The sequence below is a fragment of the Talpa occidentalis genome, unplaced genomic scaffold (genome assembly GCF_014898055.3).
Source record: "Talpa occidentalis isolate TD23 unplaced genomic scaffold, MPIMG_talOcc4v2.1 talOcc4.6, whole genome shotgun sequence".
In the NCBI taxonomy this organism is placed as follows: Eukaryota; Metazoa; Chordata; class Mammalia; order Eulipotyphla; family Talpidae; genus Talpa; species Talpa occidentalis.
In genome coordinates, this window is record NW_023604972.1 from 137,492,419 (window position 1) to 137,512,643 (window position 20,225).

At 53.7% G+C, this 20,225-nt stretch overlaps 1 protein-coding gene across 3 annotated transcripts in view; it reads right to left on the reverse strand.

Moving 5' to 3' along the window:
• The window catches only part of ADCY2 (adenylate cyclase 2), a 221,474-nt gene that overhangs the window by 85,192 nt on the left and 116,057 nt on the right, over positions 1-20,225 (reverse strand). For all 3 annotated transcript variants that reach the window (XM_037529616.1, XM_037529615.1, XM_037529617.2), the window contains exon 4: positions 3,793-3,942. In XM_037529616.1, the coding sequence (XP_037385513.1) occupies positions 3,793-3,942 (150 nt within the window). The remainder of the gene's footprint in view (positions 1-3,792; positions 3,943-20,225) is intronic.

The following is a 20,225-nucleotide window of genomic DNA, read 5'->3' on the forward strand; positions in this document are numbered from 1 at the left end:
AGACAACAGCTATAAATGCTAATTTTCATGGGAAAATAGGAACATTTGTCATGAAAGCATACAAAAAGCAAGCTTTATTGACAGGTAAATTTTAATTTTTTCTCCACATTCATGGGAGAGAGCTGCGGGAGATCTGTCAGTTCCCTCTCGAATGGAACTTGCCACATTTTATGTTCCTTTAACTCAGCTGATGGAATATGCTGCTGTTTAATGAAAGGATTGTCCTCTGCTTGTCAAAAAATGCATCCAAAATCCACTCATAACTTTTCGGAAAATGCACTCACTGGAGGAGCAAGAGCACCATACACCGAAGCGCTCCGTGAGCTGTGTTTAGGAGCAAAGCTCTGGCCTGCTCCGTGCCCAGGTCTGTGCTATCACCTCCTGGCTTTCCCGCGCTCACGCCAGGCCTCTCTCCTCTACAGTGGGGGCCGTTCACAGTAGCTTCAGCTAACTCCGCTCCCTCCACCCCTTCTCCAAAGTCGGTGTGCTTTGGGGTTCGGATCTAGGTCATTTTTGTCTTTCCTAATCATACTCTCTCCCCAGGAGATCATTTAACTCCAATTACATGCTACGACGTCCAAATTCACATTTTCATCCAAGGTTTTATTTACATCTTCAGTTTGGCATCTCCCCTTGGACATAGAATAGGTATCTCAAAATTAACTGCTCAAAACTTGACGCTTGATTTCAATGCCACCCTCACCCCATAAGAATAGTCCCCAAAGGCTCTGACACCTTAGAACTGGCACACGAACCACCAGCTTGTTGCTGCTGCAATGCAGAGTCTGTCTCTTTCAAGCCACAGGATTGTTTCAGATGAAGGCAGACAAGAGGCGAAGAACCACAATTCTTTAAAGTAAAGACAACGCAGAAAGTGGAATGATTTTCTCTCTATAAAAAAGCAAGCCCAGTTTTTGCTTCAACAGAGGCAACATCGATTTCAGCTGGCCAGGCGGTGAGGAGAGAGGTTCTTGTTTTGCTCCGAGCCCAGCGCTCATCAATTCCTGAGAGTCTATTACCTACTCCAGGGAAAACACTCGCTGTTGCCACGGGTTTGATAAAGAGCCTCCTGCTGTGCGACAGGCGCTCGGAAATGCTGCAGCCTTTACTGCAGGAGATGGGACTTCAGACAGAAGCCAAAACTCACTGAAACCATCTTCAGGCCCAAAGGAGGCTCAATGCCAGTGCCAGGTGCCGCTTTCTCCACCCAGTGCAAAAATCATGATTTTTATGGTTTGTGCTTCCTGTAAGGGTGAGAATGTAACTCTGAGCAAATCTAGCCTAAGATTTATCGTTCTCATCTCTCTCCTCTTCCACCACTTCCCTCAAACATGGCGCTGTGATCTCCGGGAATCACGTGCATCAGGGGAAAACACCACCGAGAAGGAAGTATGGAGTCGAGCAACTCAGAAAGCTGTCAGCAACTTATGCTCCTCCCGGGGGGCAATCCGCACCCCGGCGGGTGGCGCAGGACAGATTCGGGGCTCACCTGACTCTCGCCTTCCTCCCAGGGACTAAGGCCAGCAGCGGGAGCGGCAGCCGTGACACAAGGTCCGGCTGCTATTCAAGATGGCGGCCACTCGCCCCAGGGAGCGCCCACCTGGTCTGAGACAACCGTCACGTTTCACGTTCAAGTGGATGGGGCTGATTTGTCCAAACAGTGGCTGAATCCAGTTTCGTTCCTGCTGTGCAGACACCCCACCCTCAGGGCAGACTCGAGAGGACCTGCCGCTCTGCACAGCTGGTTCGCGTGGGGGCAGAAGAGGCGTGGGGCCTGCAACCTCAACTGGTCTGGCCTGCACCTGCCTCTCTGCCCCAGAAGGGCCCCGTCGCATGAGGGACACGTTCATTTCCAGTGGCCACTTTCCTCCATCTATCAGGTGACACCTGACTGGCTTTATTAACTAAGAATTTTTCACTCCCATTGAATCACCAAATCAAGTACAAGCCTTCGTTCTGATTCCAGGGACACGCTTTCTGAAGCCCAACCAGGAAAGGGCCACGTTCTGGGAACCAGACCTCGCAGCTGACTCCAACTTAGGTGCCAAGCACGCTGACAGAGTCTAACCCCGTTTTATGAAGCCTCTGTAGCATAAGGCCTCATTGTTCTTCAAAGTGTACCTTTCTCTTGCCTTATTAAAAGGATCATTGGTTCCTTTTCTTAAAGCCACTACATGCAGCCCCACAGGACCTCCCCGACGGCCCCGAGAAGTCGCTACCCCGAGACCGCCTGGTCTCATTCAGGGGCCGTGGAAGGGCGGCGCGTCCCGTCTGACGCCCTGGAGCCCATGGTCACCATGTCGGGGCAGCGCCCGGCCTTGTCCAGGGCTCCTCTGTGAGCCACGCAGTACGTGAGGCCACCCCCGACTTTGGTTCTGTGCATGTTTGGTGTGTGGTCGGCCGCGTGGAGTCCTGCTGCCCCTACGCTCAGCGCTGCTGCGGAGGAGATTCTGGACGTGATGGAAGAGGGAGTTGGGTATGTCTGAGCCAGACACTGCGAGGAGACCATTTATCCTAAATGCCAGATCTACAGCAGAAATAATCACGAACACTGTTTGCTGAAACTGAAATTTTCTAGAACCAGATGTAAAATTTTACTGAAGCTCTGCTGGAGGCCAGTTTCATGCTATCTGCGTGTCTTCATGTTGAATGCAGAGTCCGGAACACAGAGATTGAAGAATTAAACATAAATCACTGCACTTTTGCTCTATGTCTCATGACACAAAAACGGTTTAAAAAACCACCCCCAAGATCCACCATTCGGAGAGAGCAGCACCTAAGACCACACACCAGGGCCTGCAATCACGTCTGGCGCAAGGGCGTGGCAATGGCTATTTGTTGCGGGAGGAACTGTGCGCCCTGTTTTCAAAAAGGAATTTCATTACTATCCACCACACGAACAGAAGCCAGCGTCAAACCTGAAAGGATTTCTCTCTCACCGCCACAGTGCGCTTGGGTGGAGTTCCACGGTGCGGACGATCCACACAGTTTAACCAACGCTAAGGAAGCCCCTTCCACGTGCTGGCAACGGCAGAGCAGCATGAGGAAAGCTCTCGGGCGGGTGAGTGTGGTGGCTCTGGTCACCCTGAGTCTGCACGACGGGGCGCTGGGCACAAACACACGGCACAGACGAGTCACCGATGTCCCGACATCCTGGGAAGCGGATTAGCCGCAGACAGGACCCTTCCCGCGCTGTCTTGCCACGAGCATGTGTTCCTTGTGCGTCCCACCTCCCCGACAACACTGCGCCGATTGCTGCCCGCATCACCTACGTACCTGCATTTCTCATTTTTGCACAGCTGCCTCACGACCTGTGCATTCACCTGGTGTCTACGCACCACATGAGCAGAACCACGGCCAGCCCCCACCCCCAACACACACAGCTCCCCTTCATGACTCTCCTTCAGGCACCTCCATCGAGATGTCTTTGTCCATCTCATCCCACGTGGACAACGGGCACTAAACGTGGGCATGTGAGAGGGAGGCTCGGGTCTCATCTGGGCAAAATCCCACATGACACGAGCACAAAGCGGGTGTCTTGACAGGATGTTATTACCACCGTCATTATCATCGCTTCCCGGCCACGAGCCACTGGCCGTTGACGCAGCTGTGGGTGACCCTGGGCCACTCAGCCTGCTCTTCAGCTACAAGACCCACCACCTGCACAGTCTGAGGCTGGACACGGGCCACAGGCAGCCCCGGATGCCCAGTGAATGAACTGCCCACTAGCTGCTCACAGGAGCATTCACGACGCCTCCGACAAGGTGGAAGAAGACCGCGGAGGTGTGTTACCTGCTGACGCTTCTCAAACTCCAGCTTGATGCGGGACTTGATGCAGTTGCACGTGTCCTGGTAGGTCTGCTGCAGGGCCAGCTCCATGAGGTGCTTGTGGTAGGCGCCCGCCAGGTTCCCGCAGATGAAGATGATCACGTTGGCCAGGATCTAAAGGGGCAGAGAGAGCCACTGATGGGATCGTGTTTCTGACACACACACAGCGTGACGGCGTGTGCCTCAGCCCAGCCCAGACGTGACCCTGCGGGGAGTTAACTGCATTTGTTGCCAAGCTCACATTTTCATGAGATAACAGAAAACAGCTGCGGCCTCAGGAGTCCCACGTGGCCCGGGAGCCAGCACGCGCAGTTGCCCTCTGACACCCTTTGACGTCCAAGAGGTTTGCTGGGCCCCGGGCATCGTGGGAGGGCATGGCCAGGGCGGCCACTCGGGTCAGGAGCCTGGACACTCTGGCTGGGTCTCTGCACTTCAGCAGGGGACAGACACGCCCCGGCTGGTCCCTGGTCCCCAAGGTGAAGGCCTCATGGTTGCCACAGCCCTGCGGGACACTCCGGTGACCGTGCCAGCCGCCACCCCCACTGTGTCCACGGAGCCTGGGCGAGCGCCAGTCCCGCTGCCTCTTGCTTGTGTGGAAACACCGTGGCCCTAGCACATCTAACGTGATACTCAGCTGAGGGTAAAAACAACTCATCTTTGTAAAAACTGGGGGCGAGAACAGAAAGACCGAGACTCAAAAGCACCTGCCTGAGCCCTGGCCAGGAAGGCCACCCCCGTCCAGAACAAGCACCCGGCCCCACCCATGTCCCCGGAGTCTCAAATCTTGTTTGATGAAACCCTTTGTTCCCTGGACCGCGCTCGTGCTGAACAGAGTGTTTTGCTTGGCTTTTTATTTCATATTTAATTTTTTTAATTTAATTTAATGTTTTATTTAATATTTAATAATCAGAATTTTTTCAGATCATAAAAATTCGATGGAAACAAGATTGGAACACTTCAGTCACCCCCAGCTCTATGATTACGTCGTCCGGCTACGGCCAGATGACTCAGCGCGCACTCTGGTGCTTCTGCTCCCGCCGACGGGCGTGCCGGCGGGCAGCCTCGTGTGAGGCTTTGGCCCTGCATTCAGCCACTTTCTTAGGCTCGATTGGAACCAGACATGGAGGTGAAGGACACGCACTTTCAACCTCGTGATGCACATGGCACACTCGTCCACTCTGGTCCCCGACGCTGGGCGGCTGACCGGGTCTCACCTGCCCGGCGACTGGGTGGCTCCGGCTGCAAACCCTCAGGGGACACTCACTCCTGAGCCCCCAAAGGCCCCACAATGGCATTTCCCAGAGGCCCACACGGGACAGCGAGTAAAACAACCAGCAGGCGGGCAGGACACGTTCTGTGACTTTACATGACAGGCAAAGAAACAAAGCTCTAAGACACAAAGACGCGGCAGACAGGCCCCGGCCAGCGCAGGCCCCTGGAACGCCCCGTTACATCCCGGGCCAGGTCAAGCCTGTCCAGGGTAGGGCTGTGGGGAGATGCTTTGGGAGAATTTCTAGAGCTCTGAGCCACTTTGTCACAGCAAACATTTCTTTCCTATCTAAAGCTTCCACCTCTCTTGCCCTGAAGTGCTTCCATCAAGTAAGTTTATTTTAAGGGGTTGCGCTTTGGAGTCTACGGGTCTAGACAGCACCTAACCGGTGATGTGTGTGTGTGCGTGTGTGTGTGTGTGTGTGTGTGAGTGTTCAGGGGAACGTGACTCGTGACCCAAGGCCCCACGGTTCCTGAGCAGATCCCGGGACGGAGGCTCAGCAGCCTAAGCCAGCCCCCTGGGCCCGCACACTGACCGGTGAGCTCTGTCTTCACACACTCGAGAAAGGATCGCGTGGGCCAGGCGGCCACTCAGAGCCCTTGTCCCTGCGATGCGGGCAGCGAGCACCTGACAAGAGCCCGGCATCCCATCCCTCTCCTTGGGCGGGGCTGCAGCAGCCGGGCGGCGCGAGGGCAGAGGTGCCTGCATGGAGGGGACACCAGGTCTGCACCGAGGGGCTTGTCTGTGAGCTCCCAGCCCCGGCCGGGGGGAGGACCACGGCCCCACCGGCGGGTCACGAGCTCCGAAGCGAGCAGATCATAAATATGCAAACACACCAATTACGAGTCAAAGGAAAATAAGCTGGAAGAGGAAACTTGATGGAGAGGGCTGCAAATGAATATTCAGCAGGCTCGCCGCATCTCATAAGCACCAAATTTGGCATCAGTAAAGCAGGGCTCTTGCTTGGCAGAGAAAAAGATCAGGCAGAACTTTCCTTGGCTGAGCCCTGAAACGCGGCTTCCGAGAAGCCCCATCCGTCTCCGCGCGTTGCTGGACACCCTCGAAGAACTAAACTTGCTCTCCGCGCGGACTCTGGTCTGCCTTCTGCCTTCACCTGTCACCCCACGCAGACCTGTGCTTTGCTAGCATCGTGCGATGACGGCAGGTCACGTGTAGCGTCTGCTTCTAATTTCAAATCCCCTCTATGAGGAGGAGCGGCGTGAGAAGAGGACAGCTAGGCAGCGGACGCCGGACCCCGCTCACCCTGAGCTCATGTTGAAGCCGTCAGCCCCAATGTGACGGTATTAGGAAGCGGGGCGGGTGGGAGTGATGAGATCTAGACGAGGTCAGGAGGACCTGCGGCCCGGAAGGGGTTGGTGTCCTTCGGGGGAGGAGACCAGGCCCATCACCTCCCAGGCACGCAGGGACGCGGGGAGGCGGGACCACCTGCAGGTCAGGAGCTAAACCAGCAGACACCTGACCTGGGACTCCCCAGCCCCACACCGTGAGAACTGTCTGCTGCTTCCGTGCCCGTCTACGGGGTTGTGTTCCGGGCAAGGAGAGTAAGACAGAAAGAACTGACCAGCCCTCACCACCGTGGGCGCCATCAGGGCTTTGGGCCAAAGACTAGACTTGATTCCCTGCGGGAAGGGCCCCCAGGACAGAGAGGTCTATGGCTGTGATGACCGTTATTCTCTGCTATGTTGCACCTGCCAGTATTGAGTCTTTTTGGACGGCATGCGAGATGCTATTTTCTGAAGTTATCTTGGGACTGAAGTGCTGAAGAATGCCCCACCAGCGGGCTCAGCCATCCCTAGATGAGATGTTAGGGAGACAGTCTGGGGCACCCACACCTCTCAGAAGGGGTCCAAGGAGGAAATTCACTTCACGCCAAGGGGAAGAGCCTAGAAAATAGCCAGGATCTCAACGGAAAGTTCCCCCCACTCGTGAAGCCATGGAGGACACAGCTTTCCCAGAAGGGGGCGCAAAGCAGCTCCGTGGAAGCTCAGAGTCATACTTTGCAAATTTGAAATGGATGGGAAGAAGGTTGGCGTGATGACTAGTTTGGAATGACAGCCACGACAGCGGCCAAGCGCAGTCCTCCGTCTTCAGAACCACGCTGAACACACAGCTCCCCTGCACCCAGATTTCCTACTCCACTTTCCGCAGGGGAAGTAGCGCCCCCAGTTCTCTCTCACCCACTCTCTTCCACTTCAAGCACAAGGAACAATCTGAGCTTTCTGCGCTTAGCTGCTCCCCATCGTGGGAAGCAGGAGAGAGCAGACCCCAGCGGTCAGACGCCAAGATAAAAAGGGAAGAGGAGCGTTGTCCACAGTTCTGTGAGGAGCCCTCAGAGTCACATCCAACTTCACCATTCCCAGCGGATCTCTCCAGCCGGGAAGGGAAGTTAAACCACAGAGAAGCACGCCCGGGTAGCACGGGGCGCCCCTGTGACCCCGTGCCTGGGTGGAGTTAGTGTCTCCTGCCCCCCAGCCTTCAGGCATGGTGACGTCTGGACAGCTGCCCCTGGCGTTTTGTCATCAACCCACCCGTGATTCTCTGAACCTTATGTCTCCACTAATAGCCATTAGAAGCCACCGTATCCCTGGCCTTGGTGAGTTAAGGTCGGGTTTTGACTTTGTGGGTTGTGAGAAGACACTGAATAGGGTTAGTTACTCCAAACAGGCTCCGTTCTGCATAGGCACGAACTGGGGGGCCGGGTGTTCCTGGATCACCCCAGGGCTGGGCTCTCTCTTCCCAAGGCCTTCCCCCCAGCAGTGACAGATCACGCATCTTCGGTGTTGGGTCTCGGTGTTTCTCCAAAAATCTTAGAAACATGCAATTATATATTAATTATAATCCAAATTATTTTACTAGTCTTAAATTAGCTTTCCCACAGATGCAAATGAAACAATACACAGTTCTAATGGTATTACTGGACTTATAAAAAGGAAAGATAAGAAAATTTTACATTGTTTAGTTGAGACTTTTTATTAATTTAGACATCTCTCCCTACTCTGCATCAGTGGAATGAGTTTCATCTGAACCCCAAACACAATTCTCTTCACTTGTCACTTTAGAAGTGACACATTTCATCCACATCCACTCACTAAAGATTTAAAGGCCAACAGGTGTTCAGATTCAGGTAATGAAGAGAACCCAAGGTCATCGGACCCTCCGACCATGCATTTTAGCTTAAAATGAGCTGCCGTTCCCTGCCATGGTATCCGTGGGGTGACCGTCCCTCAATACCAGGATGGCGCTGCTTGGGGGGCTCATCTTGGTACATGTGCTGGGCTGCCCCACTTGCTACAGTCATTAAATCAATTCATTCTGGGGCCTCCCTGGTGGTGCAGGGATTAAAATCTCAGCACTGTGAAGCTGTCATCAGCCACTGCAGCATGAGTTGGATCCCCGGCCAGGGAGCTACCCACATGGCGCAGCAGACCTCTCCTATCTCCCCACTGCTCCCCTAAGCAGTGTATTTCAGTAGATCCACCTGTTCTGCTCCCCACTCTGGTGAATCCTCTCACCCCCTCACCTCTGGCTTACACCCCAGTTCTTCTATGCAAAATTAAATAAATCTTTAAAAAAATCAATTCATTCATTCAACAAACCTTTTATGAGTATTTATTTCTGATGTATTAAATTTTGCAACTCCCCTAACCTCCAGCCAAGAAATTAACTTCGCTGGATCCACGCAGGGAAACTAACCCTCAGCAGAAGTCGACACAGCAAGGAGGGAGCTCTGGGGATACAAAGCAGGTTGTCCGGAGCCGGGAGTGGGGTGCTGGTTGTAGCTACAAGCCTGTCAGGGTGACCGTCACAGGCCCCCCACCCTTGGGAGACATAAGGACGTTTGCAGGTTGAGGAACCTGCTGAGAAACTAAGCACAGTCCCTCCAAGGTAATCATAAAATTTCACTCGCAGGAACTGAAAGCACAGACGTCCCCCAGTTATCCTAGTTCACCGTGTCCTTGGGGTCTCGTTAATTTTTTTATAGCCCGGCCCGGCCAAAGGCAATGCCCATCGGTCTTGTTTGGGTAAGATCCAAAGCTACTGTGTCCCAACAACTGGGGGTGGGTGGGGAGGGAGACACCAACACATGCGTTTAAATAAAATTAAATATTTCTATTTAATTCTTCACTAACCACAGTCTACAGGGCCTGAGCGGCCGGCGAGTGGGGAGCAGCCCACACCTTCGCAAACCTTGGGTTCCCATCCAAGCCCCCGCTGGCCTCCCTGCTCTGTCTTGACAGCCCCCGCAACTCTGTCTGTGACGACAGCCAAGCCCCACTGATGCAGGAGCCAGGTGACCCCAGTCATTGAGGCCATGGCACCTGGATCCCATCCTCCGCCCAGTGTCAGGCGGGGGGGGCCAGCCCCCCACCACATCTAACGCACCTCAGGCGCCCCGGGGGTGGCCTGGCTCACAGTTCGGAAACGACCACCAGTGACATGGCTTCACCAACTTAAATCCGTAGTTAGTTCAACAGAAGAGAAGGTGGGATCCCAGCTCTGAGGGGGGTGCTGCCTACTCTCTGCGCCCGCGGGAACGCGAGGAGTCAACAGCCAGGAACACTGCGCGGGCCACCTGCACAGCCTGGCTGGAGCTGGAGGGAGGGCGCGGGGTGAAATAAGCCAGAAGGAGGAAGACAAATACCGGACGGTGTCCCCGATACCTGGAATTCGAAGTCACCGAACTAAGGGTCAGATCAAGACCAGCTTAAAAATCAGCCCTGGGAAGCTGACCACAGAGCCGGGGCCCCCGGGGCAGGGCTGGGGGGATGAAGGGGCTGTGGTGAGGGGATGGGGAGACTCCGTGGTGGATGCCCTGTGATGATACCCAATGGGGGTACCCCAATATTACCTAATTAAAAATAAATAAATGGGCCTAACTGGTGGCACAAGGGATTGAGCACTGCACATGTAGCTGTCCACAGCCTCTGCAGCACGAGTTCGATCCCCAGCCAGGGAGCAACCCACATGGCACAGCAGACCTCTCTGGTCTCCCCACTGCTCCCCTCAGCAGTGTGTTTCAGTGGCTCTGCCTATCTGCTCCCCAATCTGTGTCTGGTGAATCCTCTCATCCCCCGCACCTCTGGCCTGTACCCCAGTTCTTGTATGTGTAAGTAAATAAATCTTTAAAAGTAAATAAACTAATTAAAATTTTAAGCAAATGGGAGATACTCTGGCAGCTGACACCAGGATGTTGGTTTCTGTTAAATAAACCCAACCCCAAAGCCCCACTGGGCAGGTTTTAGAGGATTCAGCTCTGATAGAGGGTGGGGAAGCCGCCCTGCCCTGGCGGGGGGTCTGACGGCTCTTCCTGCCCATCAGAGACACCAAGGTGCCCCTGGGAAGGAGCGTGCAGGCCTCCAGGGGTTCTGCAGCCCTCACTGCAATGAAGGCCGCTGAGAGAAGGCCCGGCCCCGCTCAGGCCCCAGGAACCAGGAGCTTGATTTTAGAATATGCATTTAGCATTTTTTTTGTTTGTTTAGATGAAATTTGACACTAAATTCCACAAAATAGAAGAGAGGCACATTTAGCCTCAAGGCACACAGCACCCACTAGCTCCTGAAGCTGGATTATGGTCGTGCCGGGGCCGCAGGGAGTCCTGGCTTCTGCTCTGCTGCGCTCTCCTCTGGACCCTCCCGCAGCCAGTCCCCTCCACCCGCCTGCCTCCAGCTCTTGCTCTTCTTAGCTGCCAAACTGCAACTCGACTCTTTCTGCCGCCACAGGAGATGTGGGGGTCTGGTCCCTGGCCCTCCACAAGCCAACTCGACAAAGAGCTGGACGGAAATCAGCTTCATCGGGAGGCCCCAAGCACATGACGGGCTGCGCCATGGCCACCTCCCTGAACGGGGGGCAGGCGGAGGGAACACGCGGGTGACATCCCATCCTGGTCCTCTCAGGCCCCCGCAAAGGCTGTTTTTTAATCTGTAACCTGGACTGGATCCCAAGGGTCTCTGTCGTCTGACTGTGATTTTCCCGCTGCCTTTTCTCCTAAACTTTGTGGTTCTGTTGATTTAAAAAACGAAGACTGTCCTCTTCCTGAACGCAGCACTGCAGACAAGAACTCGACGGCATCTCCGGAAATGACTGTCATGTGCCTGTGCGCCGAGGCCCCCAGGGGACACACCGGTGTCTGAGGACATGGTTCTTCCAATTAAGACCCACAGTCAGGACCTCATCAGCCACGGTGCTCGAACCTGCGGGCCTTCCTGTGGGGAATGTGCATGAATGACACCCGATTTTGAAAGGTGACTTTTGCCACCTCTCACCGCGCCAACGAGGCCGATGGCAAGAGCTTCCGTCGCTACAAGGAAACTTCAGGCACGCGCTGCAACCCAGGACCTGAGGGCCTACGTGGCGAGGGGCTGCCGATGTCCGCGCGCTTCCCGGCCCTTCACCCCTAGCCCGTGTGCCCAGAGGAGCAGGTCATCATGATTTTTCACGAAAATCTCCCCGGTGCGACTGTTGTGCACCCACACTGCAGAACGCAATGTCAGACCAAAAGCAGATGACTAACCTCAACAGTCCAGAACAAAGAAACGATTCAGGTGGCGAGAAGAGCTGAGGGGGTGGTACTGGACGGAGGAATGGCGAATGCTGGCGAGCACGAGCTTGCTTGGGCCCTGGCTTTGCCCTTCAAACTCCACCTGGGCGGGGAACGGGGGGTGGTGTTCAAACCAAAGGCAAGGGCCTTCTCCACGGAGGGGGGTGCAGTGCTGAACGGGGGAGGGGATGAGCCCTGCGGTCAAGAGGCCCAGAAGACCCGCTTGATAAAGCTGAGGCGGAGGGAGCGGCTGTGGTGGGGAAGGGGCAGAAGAGGCGTCCCAGGAGGGCTCGGGCCGCACCTTAGAGGCTCACATCTAAACAGAACCACAGAATTTCAGAGTCCCCCCCGCCCCGCCCCCATAAAGGGCCAACTCAGACCCGGAGCAGGATGGAAGGCAGCGGGCCGGGCCTAGGGAGGCAGCTCGCCTTCGTCTGGGGTGTAAAGGAGGGCTTGAAAAGCATCCTCTGGGGTCACAGTGCCCTGAGCGCCGCTGCACGCACCGGGCTCGCTCAGAGCACAGATCAGGCGGTAGGTTCTACGCGGAGCTGAGCACAGAAACCATCAAGAGGAACGAGCCAGTGCTCTGCCCTCCTGGGGCAGCAGATCCCTCTCTCGTTCCCTCCTCAGAGCACGTCAGCCTCCCGGGCCTGACAGCGTTTGGATGAACGAATCAAGTCAAGCTTGCGTTAACACGGGACCACACGTCAGCGCCCGCAAGGTGCTCTCCGGTAGCCTTTCATGTAAGTGACCCGGCCAGACTGATACTCGCATATAAAACCATCTCTTTCATAAACTGTATTAATTGTGCAAACAGTGAATCTCATTACGCTTCGCATTGATGACGGCCTAATGCACACAAAATGTTATCTGCGGAAATTGTTTTTCTCAGGTTTCTCCTTCACGTCCATGCCCATCCCTGGCTGCAGGAGAGCACCATTGCTAACAAAGAGAAAATTCTGGGTGACTCTTGCTTGGCAGTGAAATCAGGGACCATACAGGAGCCTACGCTCCTCAGTTCTCTTTTGCACACACTGTTATAGCCACGATAAAGCATCTGTGGGGGGCTGATAAACAGGGTGTATGTGCTCCCCACCTACGTCTGTCTTTCTCAGGTTAACAGGCGCTTTCAGCCATAGCAGCCCATTCAAAACCATGTTTAACTGTATATTTGTGGGGGAAAAAAATCCTACAATGTGGTCATTTACATACTTTGGAATAATTTTTTGCCTACTAAATTAATAGCTGTTCTTAAGAATCCTGTCGTCAGCTGAGAGGACAATATTAGGTGGTGTGGTGAAATCTCATGAGAACCAGGACAGACAGGGTTGCACCATTTTTTTGGCAAAGGCTGCTGATCAGCTAGTGAAGAGCTTTCCCACCCCCGTCTTCCCAGAACCTCCCACTACAAAGGCTGCAAAGCCACACGCTTGCTTCCCTGGGTTCCCCAGAAAGGGCCTCTGTGTTCAGCTTTTAAATTCCTAATAAAAAGGAACACTAGAAACTTCCACTTTCCTAATCCTACTTGCTTTGAGCACAGGTAAAATGGCTGGATGTGCAGCAGCCTCTGTATCATTGTGGGGAAAAGCCAAAGGGGCATCTAGAGACATCAGTCCTGATGTCACTAATGTATGGGACCAAGGTCAGCAGCCCTGGCCCTTAGGATATCTTTTAATTTTAAGCAAATACATGCTTATTTCTTTGAGCCTTTGTAGTCTGTTTTTCTGTTTCTTGCAGAAAAAACTGCAAGAGAGGCTGACTCAATCGGGATAGCCTGATTGAGTCAGCAAACACACATTTCTCCTCTGTGTTGTAGGATCAGCTTCTGCTACATGTATTTTTTTTTTTTTGAGTGTTTGGTGTAGAACCGAATGAATAAGTGAGACGACACATAAAACGATGTGCAGAAAGTACCTTGAATAGGCTGGTGCACCACCGAGGGAAGGAATTCAGACCAATCTGAGGAGCATTAACCTCTTTGTAGAGAAAATGTCAAGAGAAGTTTGAGCTGGAACACGTACTGGGCAATGCATGGAGCCAGCGGAAGGAAACTTCTGGAAGGCAGGTCCTGAGCTAGTTATGTGAAGCAGGAGTGAGGCCCTATGCGTGGAGGCCCGCAGTTCTGAGGAGGCAAATCTGGGCAAACGGAGAAGACACCTGGAGTGAGTCAGTGCCGGGATCAAGGAGAATCAGCAGAATAGGAACTGACGGCCGGTGATGGGGGTGGAATGAACTCACAAAGGAAAATCCCAAAGCCAGCTCCGTCTCGGTATTTCTTCTCTCGTTACAGCAGGTTAAGTGCACACCTTCGTACACCAAAACAAAACCAAAAAAAACAGAAGTCCACCTAGAAACTCAACATCTACTTGGAAAAAATCAAATCTCTGCAGGTGTAATGAGGTGAAGGGTCAGAGAGAGGTCGGCCTGGACCAGACTGACAGGTGTCCTAGGACAAGACACACAGACAGAATCACAGAAGACGGAGGCGGAGGCTGGAGAGGTGGGGTCACGGTCAGGGGTGCCTGGAGCCTCCGAGTTGGAGAAGGGAACAGAAAACCCCCTGAGATTTTGCAGGGCGTGGGGCCCCACGGACACGTTGGTTTTGGACTCTGGCCTCCTGGACCGTGAGAGCATAAATCACATCATCAGTCACTGAGTGATGGGTCAGGACAGTTCTGGGAAATGCTCGCTGCGCTCTGTCTATATATTTACCTCTGTATGTCCATGTCCATGTCTCCGGCGGCATCTATAGCTTCTCTGCAGTGACATTCATGCCCTGGCCTCCATCTACCCTGCGCCTCCAGGGCACCGACATGGCTTCCCCAGTTGGGAAAGCGCAGGGAGACCACAGGGGGCGCTGTGAGGCCGACAGTGCCGGGGAGAGGGGTGCCCACCTCCGGGGACAGCAGGCAGGGCTGGGCCCACAGACGTGTCCGCTTGCAAAGGGCCCTGCAGAGTTATCCCCAGGCTCCGAGAAAGCTGCATTTAAAACATCACCAGCTCACGGCTCAGTGTCTACGTAATCTGCTAATATTTAAGTCATTTGTCACATAGAGACACCAGAACTCGGGGGATGTCACACACGTGTCCCTCTGTGCTTGAATATTAGGAATCTGTAGCTCTCACAAGCAGGCTGTGACAGAAGAGGACGGATTGTGTTGCCCGGAGGACTCACACCATCCATATTTTACAGCCGGAAACTGAGCACACTTCATACATGTTTGCAAAACGCAGCCTTAACTGTCCCTAAATATTTTTGAGGCTGAGGACATTAACCTCAATAATGGGAAAATGGCTCCTTCAAGTATTAATATGTAAATGCTAAAATAATAAAGGCTTAAACACCAGCAGTGGCAATGGCCGATAAGGAACGTGCCTCTGAATTCGGGGAAAGGAGGTGGGTCCCGGCCACGGTCAGCGAAGCCCGCGTCGCTGTCTGATCTGCTCCTGTGTCGTCCCGAGAGCTGCGCCGGGGCGGCAGGTGTTCGGGTGTCTGCGGCCGCGCTCATTATAAGGGGACAATTATAACGAGATAATGAAAAAAGCCGCTCTCTCCTTGCAAGCCACGCTGCCTCCAAGGGCAAAGAAAACAGATTAAAGAGGGGGAGGCAAACCAATTTAGAATGATCTGCCAAAGGGAAGTAAGTGGCTCAGAGAAACAATTAGGGCTGCGACAGCATTTAGCAGCTCTGGACCCGCTCACGGAAACCAGCCTCGAGGCGCCAGTCTCCCCCAGAGCCCCTTCCTTCCTGCTATGAAATGAGGGTGATGCGCTCAGGAAGCAGGGGAAGGGACCAGCTCTTTGCTCAAGAGCTTCACTGTTTTCCTTAGTAAGCGTAATTGTTTCCTTGGGCTGGAAAAGAAAATTCCACCCTCCTGTGAAGTTTTGGGCATTAAGTCATTTGCTCATCAAGCATTTTATTGAGGATTGTGGGACCCCCGGCCCTCCTTGTTCTCGGGGCTATTGTCTCAGTGCCCAGAGATCTTGCTGGTCAGCTAAATGGTCCACCAGGCAGGGGCCTCTCTCCAAGGATGGCGTCCTGGCATGAGGAACATACTGGGCAACCAGTCTCTGCTGAGAACAGCAGGCAGACGCTGCGGCCAGATTAGCAAGTCGGCTGGACCACCTTGCTGTACCGATGGACAGATTGTCAGTCAGAAGAGAGAAGAGAGACAGGATGCTTTGACTGGGGGGGGCAATGGCGGCCCCCAAGCAGCAGCCCCGATCACTGCACCCTCTCTTGCACCGGATGTGATGCACCCCCAAGCGGGACATTCCCTACCCGCCTGCCCACTGTCTTTGAAGCTAATTCTGAATAAACACGGGGCTGCCTCTGCACCGGCTGCCCTCCTGGCGTCGTCCCTCCGGGATCTCGCTGCTCCCACCCGTTCTGGGCTCTCATGGTCTCTCCTGTCCGTGCCCCCCACACCATGCTCTGCGGGGATGAGACAGCCCCAGGCCTCATGCAGATGTGCTCTCTGGCCGGGGACGGCGCAGCAGAGACTCATCAACAGTCAGGAATGAATTACAGACTGCAGGGTGCGAGGAGTGGGGTGCCGAGACCAGACCCCGCACGGGGGGCCCGGCTGTGTGCAGAGAAGGTCAGCCCGGGAAGCGAGTCATTTTCCCCATAAAATCCAGAGAGGCTCTGGACTCCTCCCCCCGGAAGTCCTCCCCAGAGGCTCCTCCCTCGGGCCATTTGAGTTCCTCCACTTCCTTCCTCCCCAGGGTTGCCAGGCACCTGTCTGTCTGCCCAACACCCCCACACCTTGGACTCCCACAGGCTCCCCTGGCGCCCTGGCTTCCTGCATCTGATTGTCCGAGGTGGCGAGACCGCCCGCCTGCAGCGAGCCCCCACACTGGCCGCCCCAGGCCTCTTGCTCTCCTAACTCCCGGGTCCCCAGCCACATCCTTTCCTTCCACGGGGGCCTCTCCACCGGGCTGGACGCGCTGGCCTGCTCTCCGCCGCCTCTTCCCACACAGCAGCCGCTAACTGGTGGGTCATGCCATTCGCTGACTCACGAGGCGCTGGCCAGTGTCCCCCCAAAACCCTGAGCAGACGCTGAGGCCCTTCACAGCGTCCCTGCAGCGCGGGTCCACCCCCGGGCTCTCCACTCGCCATGGCCCCCACGCACAGGGCCTCCTTGCACGGGCCCCGCCCCTCAGCCCTCACCCCAGCGCCCTCTCCATGAAACGCAGCCTCCCGCGACGGGCTGGTCCCAGAGCGCAAGGCCCGTCCCCCAGGACAGCAGGACTTCTCTGGCTGAACGTCTTTCCTACAATTGCCACACTCGGTGATGTGGTATAATTTTTACAGTTTTGTCTCATGTTCCCCAAATTAAAATGCAAAAATCACAAACAGTATCCACTGCGTTCCCAGCTTCCAGCACGAGAGCCCGGAGCTGGAGAAGGAGCCCCGAGGCGTGGGCGGCAGAGTGGACGCGGCGCTGCTGGGCAGCTACCATGGCCAGGGCAGCTGCGCGCGTCTTCTGAGTGGCTTCCAGCAGCTCTGGACTCTTCCCTCCATTCCCCCCATTCTTTCCTCCTCCTCTCCGCGTGTTACAGGGCACCGACCGATGAAGGGGAGGTGCCGGATCCCCGCCCCTGCCCCCCCCCACCCCGCACTGGCCGGGAGGTCCGGGTGCCATGACCCGGGCTTGCTGAGCAGGGCCGCCACGGGGCGCCAGCAGCGGGGCTGAGGGGCAGGTGGAGGCAGGTAACACGGCGGCGGGTGGGTTCTGGGCTCCTGTTTCTCTGGCTGTGACCCGCACGCGGGACCGGCTCGGGGAGACGTGGGGAGGCTGACAATGGCAGGCATCGTCTTGATGTATCCTCGCACCCCTCCTTCTGTCCCAGACTTGCTGAGTCCCCACCAGGAGGTGCCTTAGGCTTGAGTAAGCTTTTGGGCCTCAGCTTACCCACGTTGGGTGAACACAGTTTGCGTGGGCTTTGCCCGTGGCGGGTGGGTAATGTTGAGGGTTGCACTGGGAAACTATGACGAGGGATCCTGTCTTCTCTCCGTGCACCTCCGTTCTGTTAACAATCATTCTATTGAAAATCTCACACAGAAACGGAGCTTCCTTCGTCTGAGCAGATGGCAGCAGCCCTTAGAAACATGCACCTCTTTAGTTTGGGGTCCCTGGGTACCCGTTGCTCACGAGCAAACACACCCTCACTGGTAAGCCAAAGTCCTGGGGCGGGGGCTGGGAGGGAAGCAAACACACTCATAGGTTTATCGGCGCGAGACACAATCCGCACGGGGCTAACCCAGGTCTCCTCCGCGTGCAGGAAGATGACCTGGCCACGGCCGAGCCAAGGGCCAGTTGTGTTAAATCCCTGCAGACAAGTTCCTCTACGTGAGAAAAGACTCTGCTTATGAGCGAGTTTTACACATCACACTGAAATTCCTTGGAGTTTGTAAGATAAGCAGCTTCTTGGCCGAGAGTGATAGTGCTTAATATTGGAAAATTTCACACATGACAAGTAAATTTTGATAATGTTCCAAAAAGGCTCGGAAGAACTTGTCGACAAATCCTATTTGTCACAGGATTTTATTGGGAAAATAACTCTTATATTGGCACTTTTATATCAAAAATGTCAACCTTATGGATAGACCTAATATCTCTCAATGCGTTTTGAACACTCAAGCTCACGCTTTGCTAATTCAACTCATAGTTTCTAATGCAAATTTTGCATCATCTTCAGAGGAATAAAATCAGGACACCCTGCACTGACAGCAGGCATGGAGCTCCCGGAAGACAGGGCACTTTTAACCCTCTGTTTCCAAATCTCTCTTGCTCTATCTGCAAGGCAGGTATAGCCTCTTGGTCCAGGCGTTCCTTCTGGATTTATCAGGCCCAGGACCCACCAGACTCAGACTCAATCCTAGCCCCTCCTGGAACTGAGTAACCCGTTATCACACTCTGATTCCCACGTGTTATAAAAAGAGAGACTTGATTCTAATGGTGGGAAGATATTGCTGATAAAATTGACCAAGGTCAACCTGGCCTCACTCCCTTCGAGGATTGCAGTTTAACTTATCTAATCTCCCTTAAAAAAAAGATTTATTTATTTATGCATACAAGAACTGGGGTGTAAGCCAGAAGTGTATGTAGGGGGGTGGTGAGAGGACTCACCAGAGACAGAGTGGGGAGCAGAACAGGCAGACTGACTGAATACACTGCTGAGGGGAGCAGTGGGCGAGTCAGGAAAGGTCTGCCGCGCCATGTAGCAGTGTTGCTCCCTGGCTGGGGATCAAACTCAGGCTGCAGCAGTGAGAGGACTGAGACTGAACCCCTACTTCACCAGGGAGGCCCCTGAGAACATAACTTTCACATTATACTATCATTTTTTTCTTTTTCTCCCCCACCATCCCTGTGTGCCCCGTCCTTTAATGCCTTCCCACCTAGCCTCAGAGCCCCCAGGCTGTGTGATGCCCACTAGCTTGAAGGTGTTTTATGTTGACAAATTGCCTGTTATATGAATGTCCAGTATTGTTTTTATCATTCCAACTTATTTTGCTTTGTATAATTTTTCCAGATCCCCTCTATGTTGTTGAAACTGACGGCACTTCATCCTTATCCATGGCTGTATAGTATTCCGCAGCATGGACTGACTACATCTTTTTGATTCACTTGTCCACAGGAGGAGATGTAGGCTGCTTCCATGTCCCAGCGATTGTAAGTTACAATATTGTTCTCTTAGGTTAGAAGCTCTTCATCTCCCTCAGCCACAACAAAGAAGCTCTTTTATGTTTTCTTTTAAAAGCTTCACAGTTGGTCGCAATTAGATGACTCGTTGGATTTTATTTCCTCACATGGGGAGAGGGAGCGGTGAAGTGTGGTTTTGTTTTTCCAAGTACATTCAGTTGTTCCAGCTCCATTTTGGAAAGACTGTCGTGAGATGACTCTGGCTTCTTTGCCCAAATCGAGCACCTGGGTGAGCTGGATCTGTTCCATCCACCTATTGGTTTGTCCCTGTGCCAGGACCGGCCTGTCTCTATTATCAAGACTAATCAGAGTAGGGACTTTATATTTGTCTTACCTTTTTTTTTTCTTTTTGTTGAGGTCACACACTGGTTTGCAACACTATGTAGGTTTTGGGTGTGCACCTGCTCTCCTCAGCTCCTCTCTAGGTCACACCCTCCACCCAGTGTCGAATAACCACCTGCCAACCAGTTCTCCCTTCCCCTCTCCGTACTATTCTGCCGTTGCTCTACTTTTATAAGCTGACATTGACGATCCTAAATCCCCTGCAATTCAATATGAATGTCTTGAGTTCATAAATTTTCACAGAAAGTCTGTTGGGTTTACAATTGGGGTTGAGCGAATATATACAACAATCTTGAGAAAATTTACATTTTAATGATTTTTGAGGTTTCCAAGGCATAAACACAGTATATTGCTCCATTTACTTTGGTCTTTTAAAAATGTCTTTCAGCAGCCATGCAATTTCAGATGTAGAGATCACGCTTGTCTTTTCTTACATCCATTATTAAAATTTTCCCTTTACGTAACTGTAAGGGGAATTTATTTTTACTTCTGTTTTCCATTTTTTTCCTGCCAGTG